The 13524-nt window shown below is 38.3% G+C and overlaps 1 protein-coding gene across 42 annotated transcripts in view; it reads right to left on the reverse strand.

The window, feature by feature from the left end:
* The window catches only part of PRPF18 (pre-mRNA processing factor 18), a 103704-nt gene that overhangs the window by 39839 nt on the left and 50341 nt on the right, over positions 1-13524 (reverse strand). For all 42 annotated transcript variants that reach the window (XM_088844118.1, XM_088844117.1, XM_088844115.1 and 39 more), the window contains 5 exons: positions 8120-8266; positions 6589-6657; positions 4997-5137; positions 4803-4874; positions 2116-2271 (listed from right to left, as the gene is read on the reverse strand). In XM_088844118.1, coding sequence (XP_088700244.1) covers positions 2116-2271; positions 4803-4874; positions 4997-5137; positions 6589-6657; positions 8120-8266 — 585 coding nt within the window. The remainder of the gene's footprint in view (positions 1-2115; positions 2272-4802; positions 4875-4996; positions 5138-6588; positions 6658-8119; positions 8267-13524) is intronic.

The raw sequence follows: 13524 nt of genomic DNA on the forward strand, positions 1-13524 counted from the left end.
TAATTTTTTAGAATCAGCCTTTTCCTTCAGTCTGTCAAGAACTTTCAGAACGCAAACTTCTCCATCTGAACGTACACCCTATCCCTTCTGTTTCTTATTGTCTGTAAATATACCTCTTGGTAGAGTCATCCAAGTTAGTCATGAAAACTGTTGAACAGGAGAGTTCTGAGGTCACTAAGAACCCCATGGCATATCACCAGCATCCACCCAGACAGACATGGATTCATTACTCAGTCCTCATGGCTTCTCTCACTCAACAAGCTGAGTCCACCTGGTTGTCTTATCATATTTACATCTGTACACAAGGATATTATTATGTTTAGGTCAAACACCTTCCTAAAGTTCAGATACAGTATGTTCACCAATATTCCCTAATCACCTCAGGGAAAAAGGAATGGAAGGAGAAAAGTTAAAAAGAAAGAACATTGGGGTTTCCCCAGTGATTCAGAGGTAGCAAATCCGCCTGCCAAAGCAGGAGACACAGGCTCAATCCCTGATCCAGAAAGATTCCACATGCTGCAGAGCAACTAAGCCCATGCACCACAACTATGGAGCCTGTGCCCTAGAGTCCAAGCTCAGCAACAGGAGAAGCCACCACAATGAGAAGCCCACACATCACAACCAAAGAGTAGCCCCTGCTCTCCACAAGCACAGCAAGACCCAGCACAGCCAAAAATAAAAAAATTTTTTATGAAGACAAAGAACAATGGAGGGAGGATAGGTCATTGTATAGCTATAATAATAAATACTATTCTAAAATAAACCAGAAATGTGTAAAATACTAGGTATATTTTAGAAAAGAAAAAACAGTTTATAGGAAACCACTGTTTAAAAAAGGCATGCTGTCTTTAAGACAGGGCTTCCCAAAGGTGGCTCAGCGGAAAAGAATCTGCCTGCCACTGCAGGAGACTTAAGTTCAAACCCTGGGTCAGAAAGATCCCCTGCAGGAGGAAATGGCAACCTACTCCAGTATTCTTGCCTGGAAAACTCCATGAACAGAGGAGCCTGGTGGGCTACAGTCCACTGGGTTGCAAAAAAGAGTCAGATAAGACTGAGCGTGCACCACACACACACACACAAAATGAACTTTATACATACTATAGCTTTGGCCATGGTATAGCTGAAGACAATCAGTAAATTTAGTCACTGCAAACAATATTCTATTATTAAAGCCAAACCACTTTCCCCCCCAACTAAAAGCTTTTTGCCTTCAATACAGTCAGTGGTGGTTATTTAAAAAATGGAAATGTCTTTGATTTCCACAACTATATTTGAACTCTAAAATTCTACAGTTCCCATTAGGGTGTCAAGTTGAAATCATATTTTAAAATGTTAATACATATGAATAAGGCACAAAGCATGACATGCAAAATAACCTTTAGCACTTGGAATTGAAATGAAATAAAATGGTAATGCTTGAATATGATAGCGACTGTTGTCCAGCACAAATTCTGAAAACATGTTATGCATTTTAAGTGAATCTTATACTTTAAATAAACTTTGAGCTTCATCTTCAAGCTTTAGAGTTAACATCCAGCAAAAGTCATTATACAGACACAACCTGGGATCATTGATACCTTGGCAAAAGTTAGGTTATAACTGAGGTTTCTTCCCCCACTAAAAACAAAAGTTTAACCCAACAGCAGTATTATCAGATTTATGTGAGGCACAATAACTTTAAGAAAATAAACTATAAATACTTTAAATCTATTTGTGTAGAGAAGTATTGTTATAAATTATTTTAAAAATACTACTAGCCAAATTTTGACTATTCATACCATTTTAGTTAAACTTACCTTGAAAATAACAAAATTATGACTTATTGCAAAATACTCTAAATTCATCATTCTTCAGTAAATTCCCATTGCAAACAGTAAGTTTTATTTCACTACCAAGGTAATTAAAGCACATTTGACTCTGTCTTACATCATCTATGACACTTAAAAGGTTTCTGTTTTACAGTTCAGTGAAGGTGTCTTAAATTCAAGCACTACTTATACAAAGCATGGACTTGCACCCTGTCATACTATATCCTAATTCTCCTTCTCTCAAAACTTAAGTTTGAGAAGTGGGGAATGTTAACCTCCAGAGCACTTTGCCCTCCAAGCTACTTACCTGAATATATTTCCGCTGTGTCTCATCGTTTAAAACATGTGCAACGTGCTTGGAAAAAATCTTTTCCCTGCCAGTTCTGGCATGGATGCCAACCATAGTGACACCAATGGGCCAAGGGGCATTTCCAATGGCCATCTGAAGATAGGCATCATTAGCCTAAAGAGAAAGGTTAAGTAGAGATCAGAAAGGCAGAAATATTGTTGGTCCAAATTTTTCATTTAAAATATTTCACAGCCCTACATGATGTAATTTTCACCCATCTCTTGGGCATGTTGAAAATATTACTATTCCCATTATTCAAACAAAAGAAATTAAAACAGGGATGACTGACTGCTTGCCCAGGACCACAAATGTCTGTGGAAAAACAGAAAGCAACGCTAACTAACCCAGTGAGTAAAAAAACAAACATTCTTTGCAGCCTTCAGGCATTAAATATTAATGCAGCTCAGATCTGGAAGTACTAGGTAGTTAATCTGATGCACAGACCAAGATTCCAGTCTGAGGCTCTGTTAGACCCGGTCTTCTTCATAGGTGGTCACAGGGAAGACAGAGGTTAACTGGCTTTTCATAATCCCACCTGAAGCTACATCCTCTCCCCACACAGCAGTGTGGACCTCTGAAAGCAGTGTGGACGCTGTGTGCTGGGACCATCACACTGGTCCCAAAGCAGATGTGTAAACAGATTAAAAACTGGCCTTTGAATAGCTCAAGGATGAGATTGTTTCACTTTGGCCCCCTGAAACCTCCCACCTGTCAAGAATCTTAAAAATAAAAGCTACAGTTTCCCTGGTGGCTCAGTGGTAAAGAATCCACCTTCCATTGCAGGAGACACAGGTTCAATCCCTGGTCCAAGAAGAACCTACGTGCTGTGGAGCAACTAAGCCCGTGCACCACAACTACTGAGCCTGTACTCTAGAGCCTGGGAGCTGCAACTACTGAAGCGCACGTGCTCCAGAGCCCACGCTCAGCAAGAAGAGAAACCACCACAATGATGAGCCTGCACACCACAGCTAGAGAGTAGTCCCTGCTCACTGCAATTATATAAAGTCTGCGCAGCAATGAAGACCCAGCAGTCAATGAATAAATAAAGAAAATTATATTTTAAAAAATTTAAGGCTACAAAATGAGAAGACAGAAAGCAACGAAGACAAACGGCTTTTTCTAAACCAAGCATGGCTACTCATGGAGGGAAAGAAGGAAAAATACAAAACAGAAAGCAAGTAAATTCTAGAAGACCCAACAGTGTCAGAGAGGCTTATACAGCCAGGACTGAAAGAGATTTCAATTTTAAAAATCAAACACCTATAAGATTGATAATGTAGAATTTTAGAAGGGCATATACACATTTTTTATCACTGATACTTGTGCATGAGAAATCACTGGATATTAACTGATAAAATTTCCAATATTTGGTTTCCCCCAATTTTCAAAGAAAACTGTCCAAATATTAAAGTTTCAGTTTTGTCTGTACTTTATATAAAGTAAACTTTCACCAGCTTCTCAGATAATATATGAGAATGAGAAAAGTACCAAGGAGAAGCCATGGTCTCGAGCAGACAAGTGACCTGAATTCTCTCTGCAGTGATGGTGACCTTATCCATCCATCTCAATGGGATCACCCTTCGTAAGCAACAGGCAACTCACAGAAACTACCCAAAATTAAAGCTGACACTCATAAAACAGAAACATTTTCTTTGACCAACAAACTGCCCCCTTGCAGAGGGAGTAGCTCATCAGGGAGCCCTCCAGTCACCCAGGATCACCAAGCTAAGGACAGACACTCAGAGCACAGGAATAAGCAACAGCTTCCCCGCTTTCCTGGTAGAGCCTGTCTACTGCTCTGGAGCTGTCACTGGAGGTGCTGCCGGAAGTCCTCACCTCCTCCTCCTCTCTCGGAAGGCACAGCCCATGGAAGCCTCCCTCCTCAGACGTGGCTGACGGCCCACGAGCACTGGCATACTCCCCATGCCGCCAGCGGTACAGGAGGCCCTTCTCTTCCTGTTCATCACCACCAACTGAGAGCCTTCCACCCACCTTTCTAAGCTCTGCCCTCAGAGCACGCGGACACCAGATCTCTCTCCTCAGCCCCCTCCTCTCCGAGTCTATTCAGGAATAAACACACTGCAGCATGGGAAGAGTCCTGCCTTACTGGGCTCTGCTACGCTGCAGCACTGAAAAGGGAGCAAGGAATTATGGCAGCCTGACCTGGAACATTCTCTCAGAGAAACCAGCATAAAGGCGGTTAAGTTTCCATGGTATCATTAGTTCAATAGTTCAACTATATTATAGATTAAGTAGGCTTTTACAGCTGGCCTGAGAACTGATCTAATAACATTGCTTCTATGGGAAAATTTGTTCCAAGCCATAATCAACCATCTATAAACTTAGAAATTCAGTCCCATTCATGAAATGAACACTGCCTATATCCAATTTGTGCTCTGTAGAATCTTTATACCTTCCTTCAAAGTGACTAAAAAATAAAATGTGGTATGAAAATTTTATTTATTCACACCTAACAATATTTATTCATATCTAATAATAAATTATAAAATGCAAAGTTTTTAAAATTTATTTCACATTTATTCTTAAATCTGCTATTAAAATACCCCCACATGAGATGAACATATTATGCACACAATCTAGATACACTCATAAATATAATTTCGATGCACAGCATGGTAATGTACCTTCACGTATTCCCTCTGCAACATGAATTTAATAATATCTGTTATGGATTCTTTAATATCAGCAGGAAGGTTCTAGAAAAGGAAAAAAATAATTATAGAAGCTCAGTATGTAGTTATAGATCACATTTATCCTAACTTTATATATTCTATTTTTAAAAAATCAGTTAATGAAAGCATTTTTTGAGAAACCTCACCCTTTTCCGTAGCTTTCTGAAAAGGGGTCTCAGATAGGACTCAGTCTGTTTTTGAGTAGCACTGTTCAGTTTACCCTGCACACTGCGCTTCACATAATCCTCTCTGGCATTCAGCTCTTTAGCCCAAACACCAAGAAGAAACTGTGGAAAGAAAGGGTAAATTTAGACTACAATGCCACCCAGTGGTTTCATAAGCATGAAAGTTCTCTGATGCACAAAACGGTATACATTCATCCTTAGAGTAAATGTCTTAACTGATTAATATTAGTTGCTGATGTTTTAATGAACTGTTTCTGCTTAGTAACTCATAGATGTTTTAAAGAAGTGCTTTTGGCAAATCACAAACCTCCCTATTCTACCCATATTCCTAGCTCAAGTGTGATCCATTTCCCCCCTAAAAAGAACCCCTGGCTGAAATATGAAAAAGTTCCTTTTTCAGGCCAGAAACTCTGCACCCCAAGTTCCCAGGATGAAATTGGAAGAAATTTCACAGGTAACTGTTTGACAGGAATAAACTTTTACTTGTATTTCTATTACATAAAATTCAACCTGCCGAGATTTATCAGCCATAATATCAGCCATGTGCTATGATATTTAATCAATTTTCCAAGGATGATGATGCTGTATTTGGACTTTGTACTTTTGCAACAGAGACCACAATTCAATTCAAAATTCCCTCTAAAACACTAGACCAAAGAAGGAAGGAAAAAAGGAACAAAAATACAAGAAACTATGACCAGCCCCCATCCCACCTTAGAAAACTACCCAGGTGCTCCTGGAATTTAACTACACGAAGAGCATCCTTTCTGGAGGCAGCTAAACAGTGAAGGTTGAGGAGGCCACATTCCCCTAGTGGTGTTACCTATGCATGTGCTATCAGGACAGACCATCACTCAGAGGAAATTCTAGTTCATACTAGATCCCATGCCCTAGCTAATTCCATGCAAAATCCTCAGTGGGTTAAGAATCTTGATGACCAACTGCTGTATTTACACTGTAAATACACGAAAAGCATTTCTTGCATTTAAGTCTCTTGGTCTGAATATAAATATTGATAATTTGTGAAGAAATATTAAAAGGAATCTTGGGTTTACACATACTTTATCTAAACCACTGAAGAGAGAAAAATTGTGAAGAAAGAATGAGCTACTGATAATTCTGTGAAAGGTTACCCGAGTGTTTGTTTTTTCCACTGCCAATGTCTTGCCACTTTTTCCTTATGTCATCTCTCAGAAAAGCTTCTGGAACCCTCTCCTTATTACACTGTTTCCCAGGATGTTTAAAAAAGTTTTTTAATCCTTAAAACTTCTTGTTCATTCTACTGCTATGATTCTTTTCTGTGTGTTTACAATAATAAGTCAACTTTACAAGTGCCATGAAGAAAGTAAATATACATTTTCTGTTTAACCTCTATATCCAAACACATACCAACATTATAAACACTACACATGCAGAAACGTTTAATGAGAGTCTCCCTTTCCAGTCTTTAACTCTTAAACAATTCAGAACTGTAAGACCAAAAAAAAAAAAAAAATTAAGACCAATTCTTATCTAAAGAAAACTTCCTCATTTCCTAACCAAAAAGTACATACCTTAAGGAATTTGGTAATGATGTCCATGTCTTTATGATCATCACCTTTTCCTAAAGACTCTCCCAGAGCCTGAAAAGAAGGAATGTTTCTGTTCACTAGTCAGGAGCAACAGCTGAATATATATGCTATTAACATCAGTTCAAACGTGGCCCTTTATTACATGTACGGTCCAATTTTGATTTAAAGCCTGACAGAATTTCTAGATTGGTTAAAAATATCAAATTGTCATTTAAATTTAGACAGCATGTTATCATTTATGAATCTAAAGATAAAGGGAGTGACTGCTAGTAAATGTGAGGTTTCTCTCTAGGGGAATAAAAATGCTCTAAAATTAGACTGTGATGATAGTTGTACAAACTTGTGAATATATTAAAAACCACTGAATTGTATACACTAAAAAGATAAATTGCACAATATGTGACTATCTCCAAAGTTGTTAAAAATGCCCAGAACTGGTTTGCTCACCAGTTTTATTTCAGTAAAATTCGGGGGGTGGGAGTACAAATAAAATAACCACCTCACATATGTACATCTAAGCCGAATTCATGTTGATGTATGGCAGAAATCAAACAAATACTGTAAAGCAATCAATTAAAACTAAATATATATTAAAAGATAAATAAAAAGGGGGGAAATCTCAAAAAAAAAAAATAACCTCAACTACAATCTCACAGCAGTCAACATGGGTTAAGAGCAAGAAATGAAAGGTAACAGAAAAATGACTTTACAATTATTAAGAAATTTTAAGTCATTATTTTTGCTCATGCTAGTCAGTTACATAATTCAAAATTATTTCAAGTAATATTACATATATCACTCCACATTCAATATACTGGCAAAAATAAGAAAGCAAGATATTGCCAAGTGTTTGGCAGGGATGTATGGATACACTGCTGATGGTGGAGTAAAGACTGGTACACCCATTCCAAAGAGCAACCTGGCAGTATTCAGACAAGTTAAGAAGCAATCTTGCTTCTGGTCCAGAGCGGTTATGTACAAGACTGTCTGTCACAAAACTGTTTGTGGTGACAGGTAGAGGGGTACAACCATGCTATTATTAAATAATCATGCTATTATTAAAAGGCACTGAAAGTCATACTGTATAAAATACTATGTAACAATTAAAATCAAAAGTTTAGATGACATAGAATATCAAGGATGGAACTTGCAAATAAAAAACAGAGTGAAGAATTTCACAGTAAAGTATCATTTATGTATACCAAAACACATGCATACAAAACATTACTGGTTTTACAAGACAAGGGAAGCCCTATTTACAAGACCATCAATAAATGAAAGGATGCACAAAGCAAACATATCAGAATGAATACTTTTGAAGGCAGGAAGGAGGGGAATGTGTGTAGAAAATGAGAAAAAAGGGAGTGAATAAACAACAGGCATGAAATACAGAAGGGCCTTTGTAACAACCAAAGATGCCAGCGTGCTGTGAACTGAACAGTCTAATGAGCTCAACCATCGGCTCCAGGGAATGAAAGGTGGGGTGAGACAGTGAGGAAGGTGGTGGGATCACCTCTAATTCTTCAATTGTGGTGTTTTCTTCGTGAACTTTCAAATCATTCTGGGTGTCTTCCTCTCCAGGCTCTTGGCCACCCACAAGTTCATTGAGGTACTGCTGATCAATCTTATCCAAAGCTGCTTTCAGATCATTCCTCAATCCCTGAGGAAAGGTAAAAAGTTACACCTGGTATGAAGTTTCATTGATGTTTCACTTCTGATTTTTATCTCTGACAATGAGTATAATTCATTTTTTTCTCCACAAGGAAACGCAAAAAATATTTCAATTTATTATACAGCTATCACTACTGTCCATTCAAAGTCAATTCTTACGAACATATTCAAATTTAAAAGAATACAAACATATTAGCTAGTCTGACGGTCAGAAAAATAAAAAATATGAGTGACAAATTCAATTAAAAATCTGCATAAACACTGTAATTTTCTAATGAGGCCTAGAGAAAGTGACCAGGTACTCTACCCATTTTCCTGGTTCACTGAAAACATCTAACAACTTCAACTGCTTTCAACTTTCAAAACATCTGGCAATGTCAACAGTATAAAGCCAGAGTCTCAACCATGTCCTAGACTTCACTATGTTTTCTAACAAACCAGTAAACTCCACATTTTACACACTTCTAGTTTGTGACCATTTGATTAAAATGGAAGCCTTAAAGACAGACCCTTATCATATACTACATATAAAAATTAACTCAAAATGGATCAAAGACTTAAATGTAATGGCTAAAACTATAAAACTGTAATTCTTAGAGTCAACTACAACAGAAAATCTGATTTAAAATAAGCAAAAGACTTGAATAGACAACACACAATGGCCAGTAAGTAAATGAAAAGATGCTCAACCTCACTAATCATTGAGGAAATGCAAATCAAACCACAAAGATACCACTTCACAACCATCAGGATGGATATTATCAACAGAAAACAGAAAATAACAACGTGGCTAGGATATTGAGAAACAGACCCATTGTGCACTGCTGGAAATGTAAAATAGTACAGCTGATGTGGAAAATGTTATGGCAATATCTGAAAAAGTTAAACATACCTACATCAAGGCACATTACAGTTAAAATTCAAAAGTTGAAGACAGTTTCTACAAGAGAACACAGGCAGAGCACTCTGACATAAATCTTAGCAGTATTTTCTTTAATCAGTCTCCTAAGGCAAAAGACGAGCTGACTCACTGGAAAAGTGTCTGATGCTAGGAAAGGATGGGGGCGGGAGGAGAAGGGGACGACAGTTTATGAGATGGCTGGATGGCATCACCGATTCTGTGGACATGAGTTTGAGTGAACTCCGGGAGTTGGTGGTGGACAGGGAGGCCTGGCATGCTATGATGCATGGGGTCGCGGAGAGTCGGACACGACTGAGCGACTAAACTGAACTGAAGGCAAAAGAAATAAAAGCAAAACCAAACAAATGGGACCCGATTAAACTTTAAAAGCTTTTGCAAAAAATAAATAAATAAAAGCTTTTGCAAAGCAAAGACAGCATCAGCAAAACGAAAAAACAACCTACTGAATGGGAGAAAATATTTACAAATGATGTGACCCCTCAAGGGATTAATATCCAAAATATACAAACAGCTCATACAACTCAATATCAAAAAACAACCCAATCCAAAAATGGTCAGGAGACCCAAAAAGACATTTCTCAGAGAAGACATACATATGGCTAATGGGCACATGAAAAGATGTTCTACATTACTAATTATTCAGCTCGGTCGCTCAGTCATGTCCAACTCTTTGCAACCCCATGAACTGCAGCACACCAGGCTTCCCTGTCCATCACCAACTCCCAGAGCCTGCTCAAAACTTACGTCCATCAAGTCGGTGATGCCATCCAACCATCTCATCCTCTGTTGTCCCCTTCTCCTCCTGCCGTCAATCTTTCCCAGCATCAGGGTCTTTTCAAATAAATCAGTTCTTCACATCAAGTGGCCAAAATATTGGAGCTTCAGCTTCAGCATCAGTCCTTCCAATGAATATTCAGGACTGATTTCCTTTAGGATGGACTGGTTTGATCTCCTTGCAGTCCAAGGGACTCTCAAGAGTCTTCTCCAACACCACAGTTCAAAAGCATCAACTCTTCGGCTCAGCTTTCTTTAAAGTCCAACTCTCACATCCATATATGACTACTGGAAAAACCATAGCCATAGCTTTGACTACACGGACCACTAATACAAGAGAAATGCAAATCAAAACCACAATGAGGCATCACCTCACACAAGTCAGAACAGCCATCATTAAAAAGCCTACAAACAACATATGCTGAAGACGATACGGAGTAAAGGGAACCCTTGTACACTAGTGGTGGGAATGAAAACTGATAAAGCCACTATTGAAAAATAGTACCTTAAAAATAGAACTGTGGTGTTGGAGAAGACTCTTGAGAGTCCCTTGGACTGCAAGGAGATCCAACCAGTCCATTCTAAAGGAGATCAATCCTGGGTATTCACTGGAAGGACTGATGCTAAAGCTGAAACTCCAATACTTTGGCCACCTCATGCGACGAGTTGACTCACTGGAAAAGACACTGATGCTGGGAGGGATTCCGGGCAGGAGGAGAAGGGGACGACAGAGAATGAGATGGCTGGATGGCATCACCAACTCGATGGAGGTAAGTTTGGGTGGACTCCGGGAGTTGGTGCTGGACAGGGAGGCCTGGCATGCTGTGATTCATGGGGTCGCAAAGAGTCAGACATGACTGAGCGACTGAACTGAACTGAAAAAACTAAAAATAGAACTACCATATGACCTAGCAGTTCCACTCCTGCGTATGCATCCAGAAAAAACAAAAATATGAAAAGATACATGCACCCCAAAATTCACAGCAGCACTAGTTACAATAACCAAGACATGGAAGCGACCCAAGTGCCCCACAGACAACGGGGATTAAGAAAATGTATGCATGTCTCTCTCTCACACACACACACAAACACAGGAATATTACTCAGCCATAATAAAGAATGGAATTCTGGCACTTGTAACAACATGGATGGATCTGAGAGTATTATGTCTTGTGAAATAAGTTAGACTGAGAAAGACAAATACTGTATGATATCACTTATGTGGAATCTAAAAAATAATACAAATGAGTGTATATGCAAAACAGAGACAGACTCACAGATGCAGAAAACAAACCTGTGGTTACCAACGAGAAAAAGAAAGGGGAGAGTGACAAATTAGGGGTACCTGATATACAAACTACATTTAAAATACAGAAGCAACAAGGATGTTGTATAGCATGGAGAATTATACCCATTATTGTGTAATAACCTATAGTGGAGTATAATCTGCAAAAAACACTTAATCACTATGCTCTCTACCTGAAGTTAACACCATACTGTAAATCAATTACCCTCTACCTTTTTTAAAAAAAGTTACAGAGAAGAAAGAATCTTAAAAGCAGCAGGAGAAAAACAACTTGCTTTGTATAAGGAACCACCCCCCAATAAGACTATCAGGATATTTTTTAGCAGAAACTTTGCAGGCCAGGAGGGAGTGGCACAATATATTTAAAGTACTAAAAGAAAAAACTTCTAAGAACATGCTACCCAGAAAAGTTATCATTCAGAATTGAAGGAGCAATAGAGTTTTCAGACAAGCAAAAGCTAAGAGAGTTCCTAAACACTAAACTATGCTTGTAAGAAATGTTAAAGGGACTTCTTTCAGCTCGTAAGAAAACATATGAAAGTATAAATCTCAATGATAAAAGTAAATGTATGGTACAGGTGGCAAACTAATCACTTATAAAGCTAGTATGAAGATTAAAAGACAAAAGTAGTAAAAGTAACTATAAGTGCAGTAATTAGTTAAGGGCTACACAATACAAAAAGATGCACAATGTGGTATCAGAAAAAAATGCGGAGGGAGAGGAGGAAAAGTGTTGAGCTTCAGAATATGTTCAAACTTAAGTTATTAACTTTCAGACAGTTTCAGTTATAAAATAAATAAGTCACATGGATATAATGTACAGTGACTAAAATACTGGTGACTAAAAATACTGCACTGCACATTTCAAAGTTACTCAGAAAGTAGATCTTTAAAAAAGTCTTCATCACAGGAAAAAAATTTTTGTAACTACATACAGTGATGAATATTAGATTTACTGTGGTGATCATTTTGCAATATATACAAATATCAAGTCATTAGTTATATGTCAATTATACCTCAACTTTAAAAAGTACAAATAAATTCTAGTATTGATTAAGGTCAGAATACAGCAGGTTGGAGTAAGTTAATATTAAAAGCTAAAAAATTTCTCAAGTAATGAGACATGAGTAGCAGAAAAATTAAATCGGGCAACAAAAACTGAATAGTGCACGTTAGCAATTTAGACTCTTTTGCTAAGGAAAGTGACTCGGGATATAGAAGAGGAACAAATACTGGTGAAATGAGGCATTACAAAACCACTTAGCACTTTCCAAGGATTTAGGTTAGGGAACTTTGGATAGGACTGTGCACATTAATAATATAAATGAAGAAATGTTTTAAATTCATTTATGCTTTTAAAAAGAAGATAAACATAGAATCACCATACAATTCAGCAACTCCACTTCTAGGAATATATGTAAAAGAAGAGAAACCAAGGAACTTGAACAGATATTTATATACCTGTGTCCATAGCAGCATTATTCACAATAGCCCAAAAGGTAGAAGCAACCTACCTGTCCAACAAGGAAGGATGGATTAACAAAATGGCATCCATACATACAATGGGATATTAGCTTTAAAAGGTCAGGAAATGCTGACCTCTGCTCCAACAAAGCTGCACCTTTAAGGCAGCGTGCCTAGTAAGGAAGACCAAGAAGGCAATGGCAAGCCACTCCAGTACCCTTGCCTGGACAATCCAATGGACAGAGGAGCCTGGTGGGCTTCAGTCCATGGGGTTGCTACGAGTCGGACAAGACTGAGCGACTTCACTTTCACTTTTCACTTTCACATATTGGAGAAGGAAATGGCAACCCACTCCAGTATTCTTGCCTGGAGAATCCCAGGGATGGCAGAGCCTGGTGGGCTGCCGTCTATGGGGTCACACAGAGTCGAACACGACTCAAGTGACTTAGCAGTAGCAGCCTAGTAAGAAGGCGAGACTAGGGAGCCTTCAGGTGACCTCAGCCGCAACCCTCACCTGACTGTATCACAGGTGAGACCCCAACCAAAACACTACCCAGCTTAACCCAATCGAACCACAGAACATGATGGAGAATGATAAACTATCTTAGGATACAAGGTTTCAAGGTGGTTTGTTACCATCACAAATGACTGAGAAAGATTTTATGATAATGAATTGTTTTAAGGTGTAAGTTTTGGGGTGGTTTGTTACACAACTACATAACCACATCTGTCTCTCTCAGTAACTGAAAGAACAAGTAAATAAGGCCACAAAAGATCTAAA

This window comes from Moschus berezovskii, chromosome 15 (genome assembly GCF_049115385.1).
Source record: "Moschus berezovskii isolate FMDL1 chromosome 15, NW_MosBer_1.0, whole genome shotgun sequence".
NCBI classification, from domain to species: domain Eukaryota; kingdom Metazoa; phylum Chordata; class Mammalia; order Artiodactyla; family Moschidae; genus Moschus; species Moschus berezovskii.